Below are 26,483 nucleotides of genomic sequence, written 5' to 3'. Positions count from 1 at the left end.
TTCCAGGGATTACAATATTATTATTTCATACCTGTAAGTGTCAATTATTAATGATTGACAAGTACTATCTCTTTGACCTGTTATATTTATTTCTGTTTAAGAATCCTAAGAAGTTTAAGGATTAAAATGAGATCTTTCCAAATCCAAATACTACATGATACCTTCTCAAACTGCATTACAAACATGAATATATAAAATTGTGCAAAGTCCCACTGGGCATTAAGGGGAACATTGTAAGAGGCTGCCTCTCCTCACATGCTCCTCCTTACACCATGCAGCTAGCTCAGAGGTGGAACAAAGTCGAAATTTCACAGCACTGGGAACACGATACAACAGTTTATAGACAGAAAGAGAAATGCATCAAAATACAAGGGCTATCCAGAAAGGTAGGCAATCTCCCCAGCATTGACTTCAGATGAGGCAAAGGGGTTGGCTTCTCTACAGTGTGTAATAACATCAGGTCAGAACAGAGAAGACTAACAGTCTTGAAGAGCGCAAAACCAATGCATCAGTGATGAAGTAATGAATCAATTCACATATGAAGAGAAATTCCCCAGCTCCTGTGTCACTCGAGCCACAAACACACAGTCATTCTGAAATGAGAGAGCATGGCTGAACAGTAATGCGTGCCCCTGTTTTCCTTACCACATAAACATTTCATTTATGCCTCAGACACACTAGGCACAAAAGCTATTCTGGAACATATGTCCCAGATTTATTTGTGGATGATTTAGACTGGTGTTTATGACTGAGTTCATTAACTGAAGGTAATTAGCAATCAATTCACCCAATTTAAAATATCAGTCCTCTCTCTTTCCTTCACACCCAAGCATGGCAGAATATAAACTGTCTGGAAGACCAGTTTAGTCCTAATGATTCCCAGTTCACCTCCATGTTCCCTGCAATTCTGTTGTTATTTTTGTCCTCTTCAGCTGTTATTAAATGGACACTGGTGGCAGCCTAATGAATCCCACAGTAGTTCAGATCTATTCACCAGCTCTCACCTGGAACACAGCTTGGCTGAGTACATCTCATCTTCAGCCTTTTCACTATAATCACAACTGAGGCATAACAATAAAGCCTGATTACTCCTTCTTTGGTTCTTCCCCTGACTCACTCCCTCCTTTTCTATTTCCCTCTCATGCTCAAAAAAGCTTTGGTCTACTCCCTTGCAATAGCGGATGACTGACACCACTTCAAGCTGAGGGGTTTCAGCAGTAATCCTAGAGTGCTGATGAGATTGCAGGGAGTGGCACAGAGGACTCCAGTACGTATGGTGGATGCTCCAGGCAGGAACTCTATGACCCTACAGTGACAAGATACTAGAGGTAAAAGGAACACTATTAGCATTGTAATGAACTGCTACAATCCACTCAGTGCCTTTATTATTTGGATCCAGTGTTGTCTGATTAGTGGGGAGCTAACACACATGCACACACATGCAAAGGAATGGAAGAGAAAATAATATAATATAGAATAATATAATATAAAATAATAGAATAAATAAGAGAAGAGGGTGTTCTGCACCTGAACAAAGACATAATCATCCTGGACGATTAGGGAGTTATGGTCAATATAGCCTGGAAAGGGTTTGCTGCGAGTGGCTTCACTGCAGTTCTGCATCTTGCAGGTGATGTATTGGGCATCTGAAAGGAAAAGAACAGAACCAAAACACTTGAGATCCTAAGCACAGATTCTTCCTACTGTCACAAACCTATTTGCTGAGGCAGCGTTTCTGCTTCCCAGCCTCACATGACATTAAGTGACACCATCCATTCAACGCAGCACAACATTTCTTTCCCTTATACCACTTGTAAATCCACCCTTGATTACTTTCTTCCTTTAAGTTCCTTCCTTCTTCATCTGCCTCAGCCTCCCACATCATTATTTCTTTCATTCCACCCTACATCAGATATCAGAGCTATACATTGCTCCTTTATACCAAGAGCCCAGCATAGCTGATCTGATTACTCCATGCCACTCTCGTGGTTCCATGCTGGAAGTAGACCAGAGGCAGCATTTAAAGGTGGCACAACGTAGTGCTTGTGGCTCAGGTCTGGCAGAAACCTCGTCAAGGGCATATCATTCAGCACTGTTACCTGCCCTGCTGAGTTTACTTGGATGCTACCCAGGCTTAAGCTTAAAGCAAGGAACCGAGTGAGGGAACAACAGAGCTGTGAAGGACCCTTTACAGAGGCAACAGCCCAAGTCCTGTGACTCCCAAAGTAACTATGGGTCTGAAGAGTTGTGTCTATGCTGCAGGACAGATACTCTCTGTGCTGAGCCTCTACAGTTTCCCTGTCATCCCGATGGTGCGGGATTTGCTGTAGAGCATGACAGCTTCTCCACGGTCACATGCTGAGTTTATTCAGAACACGGCCAAGGTCCAGAGCATACACAAGTATGAGGACACCTGCCCCATAGTGTCACCACTGAGAACCCCTTCCACTGCACACCTCTGTATTTCCTACAGCACTTACACTCTGCAGAGTAATTCAGATCACCTTGGAAAGTAATTCAGACCACCTCCTGTTCAGGGGTTTTACCTACTTCTCTGTTGACAGTGTAGGTACATGCACTCTGGCAGATCTGGGCAATCATTCCACACTCTCTTGAAACTAGAGGCCTTAGCAGTTTCAATCAGTCGTATGTTTCAAAGTAAATGGCCTAAATGCAGACCTAAAGCTATCTCTTCCACTGTCACTGTATGGGATGTCCTCATCTCCTATTCTGAAGCACTGCAGGGTGCTCATCTCATAATCCATCACCTGAAGAAAAACAATTTGAATTTCTTCATAGTGGTAATTTATCCTAGAACACAGAACCAGATTCTCAGTATTTAATTTGACTCTTTCAGGTCAATTAAGAAGTTGCATTTTGTTTAATGACAAAGCTGATTTACAGGAAGAAGGATTTTGGCATTTTAGCATTAGCACTTATATGACAGAAACACTACATGGCATTTAATGTTAGAACTACTTCTAATCTTTTTCCTTGTTGGAGAAGCGTAGCCCCTTCTTTGATATAATTACCACTTTCTGATCAGAGAAGTAGCATTTTACACTGAAATAGAAATGGCTGGATTTTTACCATCTCATATTTAATCTTGGTTTTAATTAAAATCTATCATTTGACATTTCTTTCCTTGCTTCTAAGGGCTGTTGACTTCTGCTTGAAACAGACATGCAGGGTAACGAACCTTCAGGAAAGTTTGATGAAGGATGATTTTACCCTGGCATTTGCAGAATTCTTGGAATATATAAAGTGCTAAGTATTATTAGTCACTGCAGTTTATAACATTTTATGCTTTCGCAGCTCACTGCAAAACATTAATTAATACAGTACAGACAGCATGATTGAAATGCATTTCCCTTCAGAGGGACATGATTTTTTCCACATTAGCCACGAGAGGGCAGGGAAAGACGTAACTCCCAGCCTGCTCATTCCAGTGAGTTCAGGAAAGTTCCCTGTCAGAGCTGTTCAGCCCTCTGTCCCTCTGCTCCCAGGAAGGAGGGGGACAAGGGGGCCAGAGCCTCTTCTACCACCCAGTACTACTGTGTGGTGCAGCATGTCCCTTCCTTGTCATAAGACGGAGAATGGGCATGCATCTCTTCACCTGCAACACAACCAATTCCCACTCCTGTTTAATTCAACCCGTTATACCATGAAGGACAGCCCCCCACACCTGCCCCCACATTCATAGAATCATAGAATTGTTTGGGTTGGAAGGGACCTTTAAAGGTCATCTAGTCCAATCCCCCTGCAGTGAGCGGGGACATCTTCGACTAGATCAGGTTGCTCAGAGCCCCGTCCAGTCAGACCTTGAATGTTTCCAGGGATGGGGCATCTACCACCTCTCTGGGCAACCTGTTCCAGTGTTTCAGCACCCTCATTGTAAAAAATTTCCTCCTTATATCTAGTCTAAATCTACCTTCTTTTAGTTTAAAACCATTACCCCTTGTCCTATCACAACAGGCCCTGCTGAAAAGTCTGTCCCCATCTGTCTTATAAGCCCCCTTTAAGTACTGAAAGGCCGCAATAAGGTCTCCCTGGAGCCTTCTCTTCTCCAGGCTGAACAACTCCAACTCTCTCAGCCTTTCTTCATAGGAGAGGTGTTCCATCCCTCTGGTCATTTTTGCGGCCCTCCTCTGGACCTGCTCCAACAGGTCCACATCTTTCCTGTGCTGAGGGCTCCAGAGCTGGACACAGTACTCCAGGTGGGGTCTCATTCTGTCTCAGGAAGGTTCCTGAGTGAAATGCCTGGCAATCCTGAGCTTAAACAAAGCAGCATCAGTTGAAATGGCTGGCCCCACTGCCCCCTGAGCTGTTGGCAAGACAGGGTGGCTTTTCATACATGGGATCGAATCAGCCAGCACAGAGCTATATAGGATCAGACCTCTGTTTCCCACCTTGTTTCCTTTTTTTTCTGCAACAACTCTGTTTCCGTTTACTTCCACAGGCACACTGGCTAGCTGGGAGACACTAAGAGGAGACTGCAGTGCCATCTTACTTCCCATGCAAACGGGTTATCTATCCTGAGAGCACAGGGAGGTAACAGGACGGGTGCTGCTGGGACCAGCCAGCAAAGAAGATTAAGGAATCTCCTCCACAAGAGATTTTAAAGAGCCGGCCAGGCTGACATCCATTAGTAGTGACTGCAGTTTTTTCGATCCTGTTTTAATGGAGGAATGGGGACTATGTCTATTTCTGCTGTGATCGCAGGAGTCTGTGCAGCAGTGATTGTACCATTGATGAAGATTTACTAAGGCAATTCCTGTGAACTTTTACAGTGCAATTCTCCGCGGCTTCAATTCTAAAATGCCAGTAATAACTATTAAAGGGCAGGGCACTGAAATTGCTTAAGCTAATCTCCAAAACAGCCAAACCCTGAGATGTGCACACCAAGAAAAGCTCCCTCTGCTATGGGAGACAGAAAGAAGGAAAAGCAGGCTTCTTGCAGTGCCTGGATGCCTCTTTTTTCCTAAGGGAAGTTTTGCTGTGCTCACATTAACTCATGGATTTTGTTTCGGCATTTGATTCTCATGGACATTTTATGTCATTCCATTGGCAGAGCTTTGTAATTTAGCATTAATTAATGTTAATTAATGTATTCAGTTGCTAAGCTCTGGAATTAATTTCATTAGTTTTCCTGCACAGATGTTTTCCCTGCCATAGGTAATTAGGACATTATGCTTTTTATTTCCAGAACCCTCACCTTCAACAACAGCTGTGTTTTTAATATACAACAACAGTCATGCTGTGCCTGGAGAGAAGAACATAGCAACTCCCAGCTCTTACACCCCCAGACACTTTGATTTTGACAGGTTTAGACACCTAGAGTAGGATTCTTAGGGAACGGCAGCTATTTCTAAAGAGGAAGCAAGAAAAGTCACAGAACACAAGAATGGAGGAGACATCTTGTAAGGGAAACCTCTGACAAAATTAATCTGTTTCAGTGGTGAAAGAGAATTGCAAATGCTAACACATAGCAAAAGTTAAGAGCCAGGGGGACCCTGTGCCATGAAATATTTTAGTCTTTTCTGTTTAGCTCAAGCTCCATGCTAATATGTTCTCAAGGGAAAGGCATCCAGCCTGTCCCAGAGACATTTCTTGGCTCAGTTGGTTGAGATGAAAGGTCGTTGGTGGTTACTGGAGGTTGGTGAGCCTCTGCAAAATTACACAGGAGAGTTTCAAATCCCTTCCTAAAGCAGAGTAGGACTTTCTTCAGGATACTTTGTTGCTGAGTGTTATTTTGGATGACATACCAAACCCTAATACCCACTGCTTTCTAGTCTAAGCTTGCATGTATATCTTTCAAAAACCTGATTTGATCACAAGGAGAGTCAGAGAAAATATTCACTGTACTCACTGCAAATGTATCATTTTCATTTTTCTTGTCTTTAATTCATTGAGGAATGTGTCCTTCTCTCTACAAATAAACCCACCAAGGACAAATCAGGAGTTTATGCAAAGAGCATCCACGTAGTCTATGACTTGTTTGTCTTCCAGATTTACTATGGAGTATCCTAGTTCATTACTGAGCAGCTTAGACATTAGGGATAGTTTCTGCTTTTGAAGGATGACTGGCATCCCATAACTAATGAACCGTAAGAACATGGTAGTAACATATCTCACTGAAAGACCCAGGCCTGTAACCCCTCTACAACAGTGATTAATAACAGAAGCCTAGAAAAAGTTATTAGAATTTGTCCAGGTGCCTTGGTAGTCCAGGTACACCTTCAGGATCCACAACCTCCCATGGCAATGAGTTCCACAATTTAATTAAACGATCTCCCATACTTTCATCTTTCTCCTCCTTTTTTGAGAAACACACAAAATGACTGTTCTTTATCCATTTCCATCTGGTCTGAATGTTGATTTGTGAAACGTTTATGATATGGGAATATATTCACAACCATCCAGGACTTAGCAACTGCAAAGCAATTAACCAGTAATGAAGATCAGTGAAATGAAGTCATCCCATTTACAAACTACTCACAAACTTGTTTTTATCCTGCTGCTACTCTTTCTTCATTGCGTGTCAGAGTCAGGAATCTTTCTTTACATGGGGAAGTATATCCTCTGCCATTTCTGGCATAAGGATATAATTACAGAAACTAACAGATGTCATTCTCCAGGACAAATACTAATCACGATCAGGAAAAAATACTAATCACGATCAGGAAAAAAATCACTGCACAGGTTTAGGGCACTATGGGAATTAATTCACCACTCTACCTATGCTAGCAAAAGACTGTCAGACTAGGTTGCCTACTCATTTTTTCCACAGCAGTGATTATTTTATTCTTCCTAGCAATAGTCTGTGAAAACAGAAATTAATGTCCTAGCACAACTTTGTGATTCAGATACTATTGGCCAGATGCTCAGTCCCTGTTGATGAGCAAGAAGAACATGCCTGCTGACCCCAGGTGAGGCTTTGGTCTTACTTGCAATCACAGCAGTACCAAAATTACCTTTTGGTAAGAAAAGCTGCTGTGTAAATCAGGATAGCAGAAAAGCAAAGGAAACAAAAGTACTTTTTTAATATCACAAGCTCTCTAAATTTTTGCCAGCACATTAGAAAACTCCTTAGCTTCTTGCACCCGCACTTTAAAAAAAAAAATAATTACGTAAATTAAAAACTTTACTCAAAATCAGTTGGCACCTATGTACGTAAGTGAATGCATATCTCATAAATGTAACAGCTGGTTTTCTTGACTTGGATCTATAGAGACTGTCACTTAGACAGCCTCTGAGTCAGCTTTGCCATTCTCTGGAGGGCCACTGGGTACCCAGTTAGTCTCCAAATGCCTTGTAGGAATCCATCTTTCTAATTCTCACCAACAGTCTGGATTCCTCAGTAGGCATCACCTGAATGAAAATTACCTCCCTTGTCAATTAGCTTGAATCAGGCCTTACTGGGATAACCCTCCCTAGCTCAAATCAGATAAACCCATTAATTAAGGATCTTTCAGGACTTGTGTATTCTTTAAAAACCTAAAACCCACATGTCATCAAGTCTATACGCCTTCTGAAAGCACTTCAAGCTGCGTTTGAGCAAACCTAGGTTTAACTCCACCAGTCACTCTGCCCGCTGACTACGGTGGTGAATGTAACAAAAAGAAGCTTATCATGTGGTTAAGAACTGTAGGGGATTAATTGTCTTACTGGGGTGTTGACCTGAAACCAGGCAAAAGAAATTCACAATTCCTGCGGACTTTGCCGGCTTGCCTTTGATCCTGTTACAAAATCAAAGTGGAATGCCAGGGACACCCCAGTATACAAACGGAAATGTGAGATAAGGTTCATATGAACTTCTTCCAACCAGAAAAATCAGTTTTACCACTGTGCTCTCAGTTCCAGCTTGCCTCGGATTGGGCCTGAAGCCTTTAAAAAATAAACAAAACCATCACATTTGACAAGATGAAAATTTGCCTAGTGCTCTCCAAAATTTACACAACAGGATTAAACACATAAATGGCAATGATTAGCCCTGCAAATCTGTCTCCATCAATACAACTAAATTGCACAGTCTGTACTCAGTTTGTTCATCACTACCTGCACTCAAGTTTGATGAGACACAGTGTGTTCAGAAGGAGTCTAGATTTTTCTGGATCCCGAGGAAAAAAAAGGTAGGGAGAATGCACGCTCGGGTACAACATCGCTAGCCAGATCCTCAGCAGATGTAAATCAACATGCCACTGAAGTTATACTGATTTATGCCTGCTAAGAGACTCCTATTTTGGTCCTTGTAAACCTTTTACATTATGTATATAAACACAATAAATAAAATGCACAGACAGACCATAATCAGGGAGCAGAGATAGAGAGTTATTGGTGTTCTAGCAGGGAAAGCCCAATACTAAGGTTGTTGCTGATAGATGTTCTCAAACAACCCTGCCAGAGAGATGGGCTAACACTGTACTCCGCTGACATTTCTAATTCTTCTCACCTAAAGCTGCAGTTGTACTACTCAGCTTCTGCTGGAAAAGATACCAGTACAAGAATGAGGTGGTTTTTCTTATTTGTACTGAGTTCAGCAGGTTTTGCTTAGCCCTTATATTTCCACTTCAGAATCTTTTATTTTATTGTATAGATTGTGTGGTTGTTTCCACACTACTCCCCGTTCTTTCCTTCTTTCTCCCTGCCTTGTTTTGGTAAGTCTACCTTCTCAACTTTAATCCCTTTATTGAATTTTTACACTTGGTTAACTCACAAAAGAGATATTCCAAACAAAGTATAAATAAGTAAATGCAAGAACATTAAAAAAAAACCCAAGAAAAATTATTTGCAAATTACCCTCAGCTAGGAAAAAAGGTATCTTTCTCACTTCAGTCCACTTCACCCCATCACCCCAGTGGCAGTGACACACCTACTTCATTCCACAGGAGAAAGGTTTGTTCATCCATTGGAGGGTCATGGTTACTTTGTCCACGAAAAGGAGACTGATTTAGTACTTAGAAGAAGGCTCTAGTAGCCAAGAGATCTGAATATACCAAGTTGGTCATGGTAACTAGAGTAAAGGACCATGTGCATGCTCTTAGCCTGTCTCAGTCTCAAAATCCTGTGATCTGCAGGGCTACCAAATGTCTTCTGGCAAAAAATGCTGTGATATGTTCAAAGGTTACTGCTTCCAGCTACCCACCGTAGTCCTCTGCCAGAGACCAATGCTCCCTGGAACAATGGGCAAAACAGAGCATGCACTTACTGAAAATGCAACACATTTCTTATATTGCCAATGAGCTGAACTGGGGACCTCCTGACTCATGAGCAGAAGTTTCATCCGAATGACTGGTTTGCAAGAGGGGTCACCACTGGCTGAAGGTTTGACGTCACCGCTACATTTACTTTAGTAGTTCTGTCACTGCCTAAACAGAAAAACTTAAGTTGTGCTGCCTCACAACTAAGCCAATATAAGTGCACAGAATCAGTTACTAGAGCTCAGCTGACGAGCAATAATTTGTTATTCCATAATGCTTTACTAATATGCCTGATTCCTCAGTGAGGCCAGTTTCATCTACCTGTTTTTTGGTTTCCACCTTAAGAGCTGTAATAAAGTTTACTAATTTGTTAAGCACTCAAGAAGTCTTTTGCAGAAATGTGCTATAGCTGTGCAAAATGTTCTTATTACAGCCTAAGAACTCAAACAAGACCATTCAAGGCATTTGAAGCATGGCATTTTCTCTGCCCACTGTGAGCTGAACATCCCTCAAAAGCATCACCAGAATATAGCTCCTTAAACATCAGTTGTAGTGCTTCATCTCAATGACCTCAAATTCTTAATGCCTTACAGCAGTAATATTTTGTGCTGAAATAGACACTGTCCTGTTAGAATATTTCATTCTCATTTAGCATGTCCCGAGAAGTAGAAAGCCTCATGTTCCCAGCCTTGCTGCCATGTTCAGGTAAGTGAAATTGAGAGGAGAAATAATAATCAGAGATCACAAATGATAAGAAATAGAGATAATACATTCTTTCACTTTTACTAATCTTGCATATCTTGAAATGGAAAGACCTTTAAAACTTTATGGTTTCTATTGCAACTGTTTCTTTTCAAAATTCATCTTCCAAAAAATTCTCTTTCATGCTAAATTTCAGTGAGCTAAAAAACTGATTACCTTACAGTTACCTTTCAGACAGTTTTTAAGTTTCTGATGACAAAATACACATTTTAAGTAACACCACTGCATTTGGGGTACAATTCAGGGGAGAATTTTATCCATTTTTAAAGGAATTAATTGACTGCATCATTAATACTTATATATTGCAAATGGTAAAAATCTGCTTGTAGCTGCTATTTACAGAGGAAACAATATGGAATTACAACGACGAGATCTATGGCAGCCAGGCTTTCAGTGTGATGCCTGACTGAGGCAATCCAGTGTTGTGGAAAAGAAATCCATGGAGGAAGATCTGCAAAGGCAGTGGAGCTCAAAGATAAACCTTGAGGAAGCATGGGTGTGAGGAGAAAAGGCCAGCGGGTGGCTTAGGGTAACTGAGAATTTACAGCCAATTAGGAAAATATTTTGGAGTTGCAGGTAAAGAAGGCTCCTGGAATGGAGAAAAACACCTCAAAAGGCAAAGCAGGGAGGGAGAGGAGCTGATGAAAGTGAAGGACAATGACAGGACAAGCAATAACAGTGAAGAATACACTTAGGCTGGTCATTAAAAGGTTTCTAATGCAAGAGAAATTAGGTCTTTTCAAAGGTAGTACCTAAGGCAGAGTATCCCTGGTCTGTTAAAACTGTAAAGCTATGAACAAGGTGATACGATGTACTGTGTGAAACAACAGCAGGTAGACTCTGTGACCCAGGAACTTTTCTCCAGTGCCATGTTCCCATGAAGAAAAATCACGTAAGAAGAAAGAAAAGTGCTGTATATACTAACTCCAATTACTGCTTATCACCTATTCTTCCTTACCATGTTCTCAGCTCCTTTCACAGCCTGTTAATCCCAACTTTTTGCCTTGCTGGTAAGAATTCTCTTCTGACAGACCTGCCTTGGAACAGTCAAACCCCTCATATTAAATGAGTGAATCACTAAAGAGAAGTCAGATTTCCATCATGATATTGTGTGGTTCAAAAACATGAGGGCAGTCCAGAATACAACAATATTTGGAAGCTGATGTACTTACGACCGTCCACTGTCTTTGCCTCCAGGTGCACGAGATCAGGCTCTCTACCAGACCCCATCATAGACCTGTAAAAGACAGATTGATACAAAGGCATTAAAAACAACAGATACCATGAATGTCTGAGATACTAATTCCACAGGACATCCTGTTTAGCTGGACCTAAACTCATACTCACAAGTAAGAGCTGATAATTTTGAAAGCATTTTGGAGTTTTCCCTAAAATAAACTTGAAAAATTGAAAGAAATTCTACCATTTTATGGCATCAATGCCATTGTACTTGTGAGTTCTTTATTTCTGACCCCTTCACTTCTTTCCACCTGGAGACTCATTTCTGTTCTTGTTGGCACCTGACATTTTGATGTGTCTCCTGATTTGGTCAGAAGGATGCATTTCAGTTCTGGGTGGGATACAGAAGACTTTAATTGATGGGATAATAGCATTTGCCATCATACTAATTATAGCTGTTCCTTTATATTGGACATTTTATGCACATTTGCTTAATTGACACTCTTAATGATCAATAATTCCTCATTAATTAAGAAATTTTAAAAACCCATTTCATCCTGAGACATTTTATCACTTCTGATCTAATAAAAACAGTTTCCCATTAACAAAAGAAATGTCAGATTGACTCAGAAAATGACTGTTTTTTCACTCTGAATTAACAAGCAACAACATAAAGACATTGAGCACTGCAAATCAGGGGTTTATGGACTCAAGCTTTGCTTCCATTGTTGACGTTCCACTGGACTGGCACTGCTGGCCTCAACAACTCCCTGGGACAGTCCAAATGGCCAGTGGTTTGATAAACAGTCTGAATTACAGCAGTACTGACTGCAAGTACATGCCAATCCCATTGTACAGCAGCCTCAGAAGCATCTCTGACAATCAGCCTTGTTTCTGGTCTTGGTCCTATCGTCCAAGTCATAATCCTAGATTAAAGCTAAGGGTTAAACAACCAGTTTCTTGTTAGCTGCCTGACCTCCAAGTTAGTAGATGCATGAGCGAAGAGAAACATTCATTTCCCGTGACAGACAAATTAGATGCTGTTCTGTTCAAAGCCTCATTATTTTTCAGGAAATGAAGAGTGAGGTTCAAACAGTGATTTAGACCTTAATTCAGTTCCCACTGACTGCAATCAGAGGCAGCTCCAGCCCTTAATCATCATGCGCATTAACTAATAACCATTATAAAAATGTTAACAATAACAAGACTATTTGTGTCTTGATTAATCCTTAGCTTTGCTTGACAAAATCTGTAACAATTCTCTAGCTAGAAAAGGGTTGGATTTTTTTGTTCTCCTTTGCTGGGGACTAGAAGTTTCAGAAAAGACTCTGAGCCAGAATTGCTTCCACCTCTTCTCCATTTTTAATAACATTTATGGCAAGGTCTTTTTCTCCGAAACATTCAACTTCCATTTAAAATCTGCTTCCTGATAATTGACACCAAGGGGGTGGGAAGGGAGTACCTTCCTAGGGCATTTTTCCTTTACCTGCTATCATCAGCAGATTTAGGGCCAAAATGCTGGGTCTGGTAGTTACAATTCAGTTCAAGATAGACAGATGCCAGTGACAGCCCTAAAAAACTGCAGAAGGACTAAGCTTGTAATTTGGCATATCTCCTCTTTATTCTTGTTTATTCAAGCGGGCTTTAAGCACACCTGGAACTGGGCTATTGCAGAAGACACAGTACAGCTTTGTCAGTGCATTCCTCCTCCTGACCTCACACAGCCCCATGGGGATGTGAACTCTCCAAAGAAACAAGGATTATATTCCACGGATTTGGACACTTTGTCTCTTCAGAGACACGCAACAAAGGTATTCATCCAGCAAAGAACTTGTTGCCCTAGTTAAAGCCTGTGAGACTACAGTCAGATGCCTTGTGAGTTTCCTCCTCACAGTGCTATTCTGACCCCAAGAAACACCTCTATTGCATCTTCTCAGGCAAAGACATCTAATTGAGAATGAGATGTCTCATGGATGGATAGGATGGGATTGTCACTGTTGTTTTCACTTGTGATATGAGCCATAATTTACATCAAACTTTTACATGTCTTAAAAGCAGCATATAAATATCTGGACCCACTAAGCCCTGAAAGTTAGAAGGCTACAGCTGTAGTGACCTGCATATTACTTAGTCTCACACTATGACAGCCAGTATTGGGACTGTAGAAGCTTCGACTCAAGGTAGAATTAAGCCATCAATTGTCCCAAGGATGTCCAGAACAAGGATGACTGAAACATGACTGGTGATAAACATTATTTGTCTGCTCAAGGGCTTCTTTCCTTTTGAAATCTCCTAACACCTGCAAATTAGAAATGTGGTGACAAACGAAGATGAAAACTAAGGTGCAAAGAATCTAAGGGAATTCCTAAATTCAAACAGGACATCTGAGGTAGAGGCAAGAACCATATCCAGGTCTTCCTATCTGCTAGATCTTTCTTCCTACCTTAGAAAACACACATTCCATAGCTTTGATATATAATAGGCTTAATTTACTTGTGACAGCAGAAGGTCACAGTCAGGCCCATAATATTAAATGATAACATGAACAATCAGTTGCAAAGGACAGGCAAAATACAAATACATATCTGCTCAAATCAATATAAGCTGTACACAGCTGACCTCCAGAAACATATCACTCCCATCTGGATTCTGCTGAGAGCTTACTGACCAGGACTTTTTTAATGTCACATTTTCTTGTATCATGCTGTCTTGTTCCATGGTATCCCTGTGATATTTCTCTATACATCCCTCCATACCGCCTGAAAAGCCACATAGAGTAATATTCATCTTATCCAGTTATACACTATAGATATTTAACTCTGAGCTAATCACACTCAACTCTTTTTGCAGACAGTGAGGAGAAACAGGCAGGTTTGCACTGTGGTTCATCTGAACGGTGTCAGATATGACTTCATGAGAAGACAAACTCTATCCTAGAAAGGGCTGTTTCTCTCCATTGAATATAAGATGTCTGGACACCTACACTACAGACACCCACTTGTGATCACATAAAGGTCCCAAAGCCAGTAACACAACAGACCTGAAATATGTTTATTACCTACATTTAAAGACATGAATTACAGATAAAGTATGGATTGTAAGTAAAGGGGAAAGAGCATGTCCTAGGCTGCCTTCTCTCTGAGAGAGTAATGTTTTATATAGCTTACCTCAGCTTTATTATTTACTATATGGCATGTAAAAGCCTAGGAGACATTCAGAAATGCAACATTGACCACAGTGAGCATACACAGGAGATAAATATCATGTTCTTGGTTCCACTGCACCTGAGAATATGCACTTTGTAGGAAGATAGACATATCCTTTTACATGCATAGGACAATCAGTTCTTAAAGCATCTAGTGGAAACCAGGTGTTAGGAACTGTGGAATATACATCAGAAATCTTAAATTTTTAGTATGTCAACCAGATCTATCACAACACTACCAAACATGCAGCTACGCTATTAGTGGGTTTTCTTGGCTTTTTCATTTGGTTGGGGGAAAAAAGGATCATCCTTAGAAGCTGAGGAGGACAATGTACTTCTACAAGACTGAGTATTATTAAGTAACAGTGTTAAGCCCATGGCATCAGTATGAAACAAAATGAACAAACCTAACTGATTACAAAGAAAGTCCAGTCCTGACTGATGACTGGATTTGAAGGTTCTTATACCAAAACTAAAGTGATCAATAAATACAAGCTTCACACATGGAAGAAGGAAACTACATGCTGGATTTGCCCTAGATAACACCAAAGCCTCAAACTCAGTGTTTCTAACTTGGTACAATTGCCCGCTCTACTTCATTATCTTTTGTGCACATGGTCAATGCAACCTGGTCCATGTACACTGCACAAGCTAAAGAAGGGAAAATGTTGCACATTTGATAGTTTATAAACCAAGCACCCTGCAAAGAACAGGGGTACGGATGAACAACACTCTGGGACCCACTCAGTGGCTGATTTCTCTCAGAAATTTCTCTAAAAATAAACAGCAGTCCAAAACTTTGCCATGCCCTATTCTGAGCAACTTTTGTTAGCTATGCCAGCAGCACTTTCTTCTCATATTTCTGAATTCTATTCTTCCCTTTCAGCATCTGTTCCCAAAGACCAATCACTCATATATCCACAAACTTTTCTTCTTGCTGTATTGGGTTTGCGTGGCAAGGTTTTGGTAGTGGGGGGCGCTACAGGGGTGGCTTCTGTGAGATGATGCCAGCAGCTTTTCCTATGTCTGATGGAGCCAATGCCAGCCAGCTCCAAGACGGACCTGTCGCCAGCCAAGGCCGAGCCAATCAGCGATGGTGGTAGCACCTCTGGGATAACATATTTAAGAAAGGGAAAAAGTTACTGCACAGTAGCAATTGCAGCCGGAGAGAGGAGTGAGAAGATGTGAGAGGAACAACTCCGCAGACACCAAGGTCAGTGAAGAAGGAGGAGGAGGAGGTGCTCCAGGCGCTGGAGCAGAGATTCCCCTGCAGCCCGTGGTGAAGACCATGGTGAGGCAGGCTGTCCCCCTGCAGCCCATGGAGGTCCATGGTGGAGCAGATATCCACCTGCAGCCGTGGAGGACCCCATGCCAGAGCAGGTGGATATGCCTGAAGGAGGCTGTGGCCCCATGGGAAGTCTGCACTGGAGCAGGCTCCTGGCAGGACCTGTGGGCCCATGGAGAGAGAGGAGCCCAGGCTGGAGCAGGTTTGCTGGCAGGGCTTGTGACCCCGTGGGGGACCCACGCTGGAGCAGGCTGTTCCTGAAGGACTGCGCCCTGTGGAAGGGACCCATGTTGGAGCAGTTCGTGAAGACCTGCAGCCCATGGGAAGGACTCACGTTGGAGAAGTTCGTGGAGGACTGTCTCCCGTGAGAGGGACCCCATGGTGGAGCAGGGGAAGAGTGTGAGGAGTCCTCCCCCTGAGGAGGAAGGAGTGGCAGAAACGACGTGTGATGAACTGACCGCAACCCCCATTCCCCGTTCCCCTGTGCGCTCGGGTGGAGGAGATAGAGAAAATGGGGAGTAAAGTTAACACCAGGAAGAAGGGAGGGGTGGGGGGAAGGTGTTTTTAAGATTTGGTTTTATTTCTCATTATCCTACTCTGATTTGATTGGTAATAAATTAATTTTTTTTTTCCCCAGTCAAGTCTGTTTTGCCCATGACAGTAACTGCTGAGTGATCTCCCTGTCCTTATCTCGATCCACAAGCCGATTGTTATATTTTCTCTCCCCTGTCCAGCTGAGGAGGGGAGTGATAGAGCGGCTTTGGTGGGCACCTGGCATCCAGCCAGGGTCAACCTGCAGCCACGGTCTATGTTTTCACTTTATGGTAAAATGCCAGCATGCCCTTTGTCTGTCACTTTAATCTCAGGCTTTCTGTAATACTCCCTGAAACTTCAGTACAGCAGAGATATGCTTGCAACACTTTCTGCTGAATGGTGCCTATTGTATTTTTGCGGTTAGCTTTTTGTGTTTTGTCGGTATAATTGTCTGGATATTTTGAAAAAAGAAAAAGGAAAAGAGGAAAAAAAAAAAGACAAAAAAAATCTTTTGGGAAAATGAGGATTTAAAAAAGCCCAGGGGAGTGCAAGGTAGTGACTCCACTGCCTTCATGCAGAAGATGCTCACATGAAAAATGTAGGACCCCCACAGTCCTATTACAAAGCTGCTTCCTAAAATTTTAATCACCATCAAGCCCGCTAAGTAGTCATCTGCACTTGAGAGCTTCACAAATCGATATCACTGGCTGCAGCGCAGTAATTGCTCTGAATGCAGATTCTACATCCACCGTGAGAAGCAGCACAGGAAAAAGACCCCGAATCATCCTCTGGTTCAGAACTAGGCTGAACTAAACAAAAGCAGCCTGGCACTGCCCATTGCACAGTAAATGCTAGCTGGCATATTTCTGTAGTGACCAACCCCTTGCCATCTCTCTGTCTGAAACATTTCTAAAATCTTGGCTTCCTTGGCCTGTTAGCTCTTCTGAGCCAAGGAAATTCAATAGAGACCCTGTTATCCTGGGGTTTCCACCTCTTCTATCTTTTTTCACTTCTAGGGACAAAAGCCATTGTTTATGGATGCTGGGAACTGATGAGGCTTGCAAGGCAGTCAGACCACTCAGAACCGCAAAAAGGCATCATTGTGAAGATAGCAAAAGCTTCCACTTGGTGTACTTAATTTCAAATTACCATTTTTCATAAACAAAGAACTCGAAGCACCGGATAATAAGGGCTCCACCTCAAGTGTTTGTGCATTCTGGAAAGTAGCTTTGGGTGCCTTTGGTTTTGGATACCTGACTTCAGACACAGTCACGCCATATCTGGGACTACATGCACAAGAAACTTGATGGCAAACTTTTCATATGTATTCCTTGTATCATACACGCTCACAGCAGCCAAGATCAAAGGTCTTTTAAGCTAAGCAATAAAAGACAATGTTATTTTACAGAATCTTCAATGCAAATGGCCCAGAATGAAAGGCTGGAAGAACAGAAATGCTGCTATGCCCTTTTCACAGACAGAACCAGTGCGAATGTCATTCATTCTTTATATGGGGACAGAGATGTTATGCAGCTTTCCCACATCTCAGAGGAAATGAACAAGTGCAGAATCAGGACTCCTATGACCATCCTTCACCTTCTTTTGGGGGGAAACAGGTATGATTTGTTCATGCAGCAAAGGATTGCAGATAAATGACAGATAACAGCATGACTCTGCTAAGGTGGGTGGAATGAGATCCACACAGTTCTGGCCATTTTGAGCTTATTGACACTGACTCAGAGTAGGTTAGAAGTGGCTGCAATGCAATACCAAACAGAAAAGTAACACATCACTTGGAAAATCCAGTTTGACCCCTCATCATTAAAGATGCTCATTTGCCTCTGTGCCCTCTCTTCCCCTTCCTGCAACCTGTCCTGATTCTCTTTCTGGACATTAGACTCTAGTTGCATTCTACAGATGACTTCGTGTTTAACGTGTTATTTATTTTGAGACGTCTCCTGACCTTCAGCATTCCTTCTTCCCAGCCACACTTTGAGCACACCTTCATTCTCCACATATACTGCATTACACAGAAAGATTAATTAGTTGCAACAGACAGGTGGAAGAGAGAACATACTTTCAGAAATCCTTATGCCAAAGTTGTCCTATGAACATAAATATTCTAATAAGCTTTATCCTGTCACAATAGAGCTATAAAGTTGCTCTGTTCGGCACATGATAATGGCTTTGTAATTCAATTATTGGTAGAATTTGCCTTTGGGGATTTATCTTCCTTTAGCCTTAGCACTCATGCAAATCCCTTATCGTAAATCTTGCCAATGCAAAACCAGCTCCCCCACTGCCTCAGGGACACATCCTGCCACTTCATGTTAAAAAATTGACAGCTTATTCCAACTTAGTGAATGGTAGGTTTTTGTTTTTGTTTTAAAGGACAGAATGAAAACAGCAACAGGGATGACGTTCATGGAGTCCTCAGTAGCATCAATTTTTTGGTTCCACTGATGTTTCTATAACACTCTAAATCCTAATTGCCATTCATAAAAATAGTAACATGTAGCACTGAATAGGGAGCTTTTTGTCCAAAGATACAAAAGTACTTGACAATCAACCTTTAAGTAACCTTCCCTGCATGCTACTGATTTGTTCAAGACCTATGGAAAAGTACAAGACCAGCAGACCAAGTTAGAAATAGGGGTTGAGGAAAATTTTTGTTCTCCGCTTTATAGATAAACTCCACTGATTAGTCAAGAGCACAGGGACCTCATTGTTTTGACCAAGATCACACAGTTATTATGTGGCAGAGACAAAAACAGAGCCTGATAGTCCTCCAGGCTCCTTTTTCTTTTACTACTATATTGACTCCATGAGGACTTTGCAGATACTCTCTGTTCCTTTTTTGCTTGCAGAGGTCAGTGAATCTGCCCCAGGGAGCTTAGTGTGGGAGGGAGTTCTTGTGGTTTCTTCAGTTCAGTCCCTATTATGTGAAATTTTACAGATTTTACTATTCCTGGAACATACTTTAAAGATTGTTTTCTAGCTTTAACATCTCTTAACCATATTCTCCTGACATGTTTTAGAAACAAAGGGCCAGATTCCAGACAGGCATAAATCAGCACTTAATTTCTTTATATCTGGCCAATAAATCTCCCCTGACAATAATCTAATTAGATTTTCCCTGCTACATCTCTGCACTGTTCTTTCCCACATTGTCCAATTAGATGAAATGATATAGTTTTGTGCAATTCAACTGGCAGCCACTGGGCCAAATCCATCCTATGGTATGCTTTACTCAGTTTACCACCTTTTCTCTAGAACTGATGGAAAATAGCAGTGCAGTGAGTAAAGCCCAACTTCTCCTACTTGTGCTACCTCACCACACTGACCCAGAAAAACAGGTGGCTGTTGCTGCTAACTCTAAAATAGATGAGTAGGTAAATGGGGGCAGTAGTGTGATTTCCAGGCCATGGGGAGTCACTTCTACTCTCACCATCATTTTTTACAACCCTAGAGCGGGATTATCCACAGACTTCCCCCCCATGACGTCCACATACCCCACAGCTTCGAGGACAGTAGCAAACCAAGCCTTCTCCCCCGCTGCAGTAACACCACAGCTATCTGTGGGAAGCTCCAGAGAGGAAACTTGGCTAAAACTCTGAAATAGATGGATTCTAATGTGAATTCTCAGGGAGGTAGATATCTATTGCTGGTAATGCTGGGTGGGAGGAATGTCTTAAAATGAGGATCTAAACTAAGTGGATAAAATCCAGTTACCAGGGTTAGAACCTGATTTTAAGATAGTTGTCCTGTCCTACATCTCTTTTTCATATATTGCAGGAAACTTAAGACATCATATTGGCTTGAAGGGAGAGAAGGAGGAAGGTACCCTCTAGTTATAGCCTCTGAACTGAGCTCCCTGATATAATGGACCAAACCTACCTGATTTACTGCTTCTCTGCTGGTACAGTCTAATAGGATCACAGTTTCCTACTGTGTTAAGACACATGTTTCTGGCACCTTGTAGTGCTGTGGCCCAGTCAGTAAGCTCCGGCGGAGACCAGAAAGTCATTTACAGCAAGAGTGGGAAGTTAACTCTGGTAACACAGTATGCTGCTCATTAAACATACAACAGAAAATAGCAGTGAAAACTTCCTGACATAGATCTAGACAAATCCACTGCTAACTTTACTATGCAACTGCCTCACCCTCTCAAGGGCTGCCCTTTATAGGTGCATACGGAGAAATCAGCTTCTTAGTCCAATGACCGTTGAAGACTGACGTGTTCCAGGGTCCTGTGTAGCATTGCAGGCTTCTGCTACTGAGTAACCCCCAAATCAAGATTTTGAACCTGGTCTATGGATGCCTGCCTACTTCTGCAGATCTTTAACAAGGGGAAGTGGATGATGGGAGAGAAGCTGAAGCTTGTGGGAGCCTGTACTCATTTATAAAGTATCTCTGGATGATTTTTTAAGATAAATCAGCTGAATTAGGAAAACCAAAACACACTAACCTATGCATCAATCAGACTGGAGCCTCTCAGTCCCAAAAGGCTTATTCAGGTGAATATACCTCTTCTCCCTATTCACAACTGGAGGACAAGACTCTAAGGGGAGGAAGGGGGCAGAGTCAGGTAAATGGTCAAGGTTCTATTCAGTTATGACTTTGAGACGAACATTCAAGTTACTATTTTACCCCCATCTTTAGAGTCCCCATGATAATCAAATAGGGTTGAGAACACTTTTTCTCTCACATGGTGGAACTCTGCCAAAGTAAGGATTTAGGACTGAGGAGTTATAATTTGCTCTGACAAATCTTGATTTGGTTATGAGTAACAAGTTCTCTCAAGAGACTACTGGGACCAGAGGGCTATCAACCTCTGCTGTGTGACTTTGGGCAATTTTCTCGGCCTTGTCGAAGGAAGAAAGATATGTATTTAGGATCTCAGTTTCTTAAGAACTAAAACTTATCATAAATCCAAAGTGTATAAATGACCTTTTAACAGCAACAGAAAGAGGATGCTGCATGTCTTTTTTCTGTCCTCACTGACCCACATGGGGCTGGCGAGTTTGTATCTCTGGAAGCCAGACAGGAATAAAATCCTAATTCCCAAGATAAATCTGAGAGATTTCAGCCTTCATTTGTACCAAAAAGATAGAGTGGCATCAGGGTCCAGCTGTCTGAGAACTGTAAGCAGAGGTTTTCACTAAATCCATTGAAAAGCCAGTGGGATCTTTAGTGAACGCTGCCAACTGAGAGTATGCTTCCTTGCACTCTGGCTGGGCAGGATGTAACACTGAACTTTCTGGTGAGAAAATGGTAAATGTCAGGGGCACTGAATGGTGACAAAGTGCTCTAATGTATGTTACTCACCATCAGTAATGTTAGCAGCAGCAGTATGGTAAGGGCCAAGGAAAGGCACGGTTGCAGATTTGCTCTTCACTCTGGTCCCTGGCAGTGTTGCTTGCCTGCAGCTCATCTGTATCTTTAGGCTGACAGACATGAAGCTGCCTAAAAACATTAGCAAGGTAATAGCAGCCTGTGTTATAGAGGCTCGGACCTTCAGTCTGACTTTCTCCCAAAGCCAAACTTCAACTAGAAGCAAATGTGTGGTGTTCAACTCAGAAAAAAAAAAAAAAAAAGATGGAAATCAAGCAAAATTCACTACTCTTGCTATTCCCCATCAGTCAGTTGCTTAATTCAGATCTCTGGAAAACTGTCATGGGTCCCTCTGTGATATGCCCCTCTGGCAAGTACCCATCTCCACCATATGTAAGCTATGAAATATACATATTTTTAATTAAATTTCTAGTACACTTCAACTCATCGGGTATGGCTTGTGTGTTAGATCAAGCGGATGATTTTCTGGACAGGCTGTCACAATGCCCTTTGATTGGCATCTTCCCCGTCAGCCTCCAGCAGTTGCCCTGCAGTGATTAAAAGGTCTTGTTCAGCACTACACAGCATCATTTGTAAACAGCCCAGATACTGTGCCATTTAAATTGCCTCAGCCCACCTGGGTAGGTGTGCAAATCTCACCAAGCCAAGATCTGACAAGAACACTGGGACAGTTCGCCCGGCTTCCTTCAACTGTTTGAATATAATGAAGTTTTTAACAGGGCTTTGACACTTTTTTCCCTTGATTTTCAGCTCTTTCAGCTGCTCCAATGAACACAGTCAGAGCTTTTAAAATACAGTCTTTAGCCTCCTCTGGAAAAGAAAAGATATATACTCTATAATTCTACTCTGAAGATTAACTTTCTTTGCCATTGCTCATAGAAGAAACACAAATATAGCCCTGTCTACTCATCTGTCCTCCCAGCTGCTTACCAGTTTATCTTTTTCTCCCTTTCAGTGTGTGTGCATATCTTTGTATTGTTTGAGGGGAAAGGTTGCTTGACTGTTTTTTTACAATGTTTGCATCCATTTTCTTCTCCTTCTTATACTCAGAACAAAACGAGACAGAGTGGAGACATAGCAACACCTCTTACCACACTGACATATCTCCTGTAATTTCTTCAGGGAATCATTAACATCATGGACACATGACCCTACTGGAAATGAGATATACTATGATATGTTTTTACTTCTAATCAGCCTGTTACACCTATATAGTGCATGAAAGCCCTGAGCTGTATTTTTTGTCTAATTAAGACAGTCATCTTAGAATCATAGAATGATTTGGGTTGGAATGGATGTTTAAAGATGATCTAGTCCAACCCCCTGCCATGGGCAGGGACATCTTTCACTACATCTGGTTGTTCAAAGCCCCATCTATCCTGACCTTGAACACTTCCAGGGATGGGGCATCCACAGCTTCTCTGGGAAAGTGTTTCACCACCCTCATAGTAAAGAATTTCTTCCTTATATCTAATATAAATCTACCCTCTTTCAGTTTAGAACTGTTACCCCTTGTGCTGTGACTACAGTCCCTGCACCAGTAGAGTCTCTCCATTTTTATTGTAAGCCCCCTTTAAGTACTGAGAGGCCGCAATAAGGTCTCCCCGGAGCCTTCTCTTCTCCAGGCTGAACAACCCCAACTCTCCCAGCCTTTCTTCATAGGAGAGGTGCTCCATCCCTCTCACCATTAAAGCTCTCTGATCTTCTTGAAGTATGGAGTGGTATTTCTTTCGTATTTCTCCTATTTGCTTGTCTGGGTGCAATACCCAAATCAGTAAAAAAAAATAATTCAATAGCACTGATACAGTTAATGATTATAACTTGATGCTATAATTTACTAGTTGGGCTTTTCTATTGTTCATTTTATGCTAGTTTTTAAGACACTTCTATTGTTTGGCTTTACTTCTCCCCCCCCCCATCCCCCCCCACCCCCAAGTTCTTCATGGTTAGGTTATGATGAGAATTAGTTGAGAATCTTCTCAGAAAAATGTCTCATTTTGATTTAAAAAAACATTACATTTTGCAGACATTTTAATAAGCTTTTTAACCTTTTATTTTTATTTTTTCAGGGCCAGCTCTAATTGTGATATTTTAACTTACTGACTTTCAGAAAATAATTTCTGGTTGAAGGCATGACTTGATCTGAGGACCAGAATAAAAATCTAGCTTTTAATGAGCAATTTCTGCATATATATTTTGGCCATATTGAACTATATGCACTTTGACTAGTTTTTTTTGCTGCTACTGGTCATGAATGTTTGGATTTGCAAGTCACAAGGTATCACTATTGAACTTCGACTAGATGACTGGACCACTTTAAAAAATCAAGAAAAAAAGTAAATTCCCAATATGACTGATCCGCCAATTGTGTTCACATTTTTATTCACTACAAACCAGTGTCTTTGCTAGCAAAATTCCACCATAGGAATGTATGCTGAAAATCACAAAGTATCACAAAAATAAACTCAGAAGTATTTAGATACAGCATTTATCCAACTCTTCTAACTAGCATCTACTGTATTCTCTTCCTCTAATGCCAACTACATTAGTAAACACTGTGCTATCAGCAATAATCCATGTATATTAAGTTGCTGTTTCTGTATTACCCTGATCAACTAATATTGCTTAGAATACTCCTTCCTAGTAATTAGGGTATTTTCATAGAGTACAGTTCCAGAATTACTAAGCACCTTGATAACTTCCATGCGTTTTTCTGTCACAGTACATTTAACAGCATAATCTCAAGAACCTGCCAGAGAAATAATAAAAAACATGAAAATTGCTGATACAGTGCAGAACTGCAGTGCCTTGGGGTTGTATGCAGTGTGGATTCTTTTATGTTTCCATCAGACACATAACATACAGTTGACTCTCTGAATGGATTATGCTTTCTTCAGTATAGCACTTTTACATACCGGGATTATGCAAACAGATATGTGATAAAATACCCGAATTACAGCAATTATTAGAGGTGTCAGTTTTACAGTAGCCCATCACTAAAGCCTGCCCAGCTTTAGGGCAGGGGGACACAAATGTGTCCCTACAACCTTTTAATGAGGTAGAGAATTACAGATCCTTTTTCCCTCTTTTTTTTTTTTTTTTTTTTTTTTAAGATAAGAAAACTCCAGTCGCCTCTCATTTTAAACGTTTGAGTTTATCTGCTCGTCCCCCATCTGATTTCTTCCTCCACAGAGTGACATTACAATCTCTTTCATCACAAGTGTGGATGTCAGGGCATCACTTAGAGCTGCAGGTGGAAGAATGAAAAGGGGGAACAGAGGAGCTCTGAATAAACAAAGATTTTATTTTCATGTTAATGACTCCTCTTAATAAAACAGAGGATACAAGAATACAAAACACATATGAGCTACAAGGAGCTGAGTTGTCTCTACACAGAGTGTTTTCTCAGAGTTATGCAGTAGGCATCAGCAGATTGCTTTAATGTTGTTCTTCAGGGGTTTAAATTTCTCTGGGGTGGTAGTAGGAGGGGGTGTTTTACAGAGCAGCCAAAAATAAGCGAATAAAAAAGAAAATTCTCTTGGAAACAGATATAAGAAATGCAGCTGTAAAAAAGACTACAGTTTCTCTGACAGCATTTGCAGGCAGAGCCTTCTCAAGACTAAAACTTGCAAGCTCAGTGGTGTTTATTCACAAGACTTAGAGTGACCCACAAACTATTTACAAGACCACGTGACAGAGCAAAATGGCAATTAAAATATCAGTGAGCAATCAGGAAAATGAATATTTGCTTTCATCAACCATTCAAATACGTTTAAAATTTTTTAAAGTCTTCCAGATGTTCCTTCCCTGTCAAAAGAAGCAGCGTTAAGTAAATGCAGCCTCAAGAAGGCCTGATGCCAAGGGCTTTGCTTTGTGTCTTCCTGATCTGTCCCGGTGTCTTCCTGAAAAGTCCGAGTTTAGATAGTCCTGGAAGCAGTCTGTATTAAAGCAACTACTCAGCCTTCCTTAGATATCAGAACATAGCCCTCATTCTCCACAGATACTATAGCCCTCATTCTCTGCACAATACAGCTGTGCCTTGGTTGATCCTTTCAAAACCATTTGATTTAGAGAAAGCACCAGGAACAGGAGAGAGTATTCCCACAGTCTGCTTTCCTTGAAAAGTTGTGACTTCAGGACATTTTCCTTCACTATTCATTTCTGCTCTTAAGAATAACTGGAAGTAGTTTCCAAGCCAAAATGTATAATAATTAATTTTAAAAAAACAAAAACAAACAAACCACAGGGCACTGAGCAAGGCTCTACCCAACCTGTACATCAGCACTGGCTATAGAGATGTTGCTGTAGAAGTTTGGATTTCAACTGTACATCTGCACCCTCTTATGTCCCAGTTCCCTTTTGCTTTTTTTGCACGGGGAGTCAGCAGTGGCCATGCTCTGAGTGCAAAGGGCCGCCCTTCTGATTCAGCACTTCAGTGCCTATTTTGTCCTCAGGTACTTGGCTGCACAGAAATGGAAATGCATAGAAAAGCCCAGTGTCGCTCTCTGTGGTGTACATGTTCTCAATTACACATGCACAGCTCTGCTTTCTACTATGGATGGTTTTGAGGACAGACAGTGTCCATATAATTGCAGCTAGCAGTATTTTTTTTCCAAGGTGATGATGATCATAATAAATAAGCCAGAATGAGATGCAACACTGTCTCCATAAGTTGTATTATTTTTACTTTTGATAGCTGAAGTACAGTCTAGCTTACACTGAGGTGTGCTATGCAAGGGACATTTTGTTCAAGGTGAAAATACAGGCTTGCAGTTTCATGTTTGTTTATGGCTGCAGGGAATTAGATGGGTGGTTGGAACATCTTTTCATCTTTTCAACTTATTCTTTGCCTTTGAAGCTCCAAGCCTGAGTTCTCTTATTTGTTAGGTTCTAAGAGGCCTTCAAAGTTTGAGCTCCGTGGAAAGGGAAAATGATCATTTTCATTATTACTCTTATTGCAGGC

General features: G+C 41.4%; 1 protein-coding gene across 1 annotated transcript in view; it reads right to left on the bottom strand.

The window, feature by feature from the left end:
* The window catches only part of SORCS1 (sortilin related VPS10 domain containing receptor 1), a 312,358-nt gene that overhangs the window by 75,077 nt on the left and 210,798 nt on the right, over positions 1-26,483 (bottom strand). Inside the window, 2 exon segments of the mRNA XM_050898837.1 lie at positions 1,528-1,646; positions 11,135-11,199. Coding sequence (XP_050754794.1) covers positions 1,528-1,646; positions 11,135-11,199 — 184 coding nt within the window.

The sequence above is a fragment of the Gymnogyps californianus genome, chromosome 6 (assembly GCF_018139145.2).
Source record: "Gymnogyps californianus isolate 813 chromosome 6, ASM1813914v2, whole genome shotgun sequence".
In the NCBI taxonomy this organism is placed as follows: Eukaryota; Metazoa; Chordata; class Aves; order Accipitriformes; family Cathartidae; genus Gymnogyps; species Gymnogyps californianus.
This window is presented reverse-complemented; position numbering and strand designations above follow the sequence as displayed.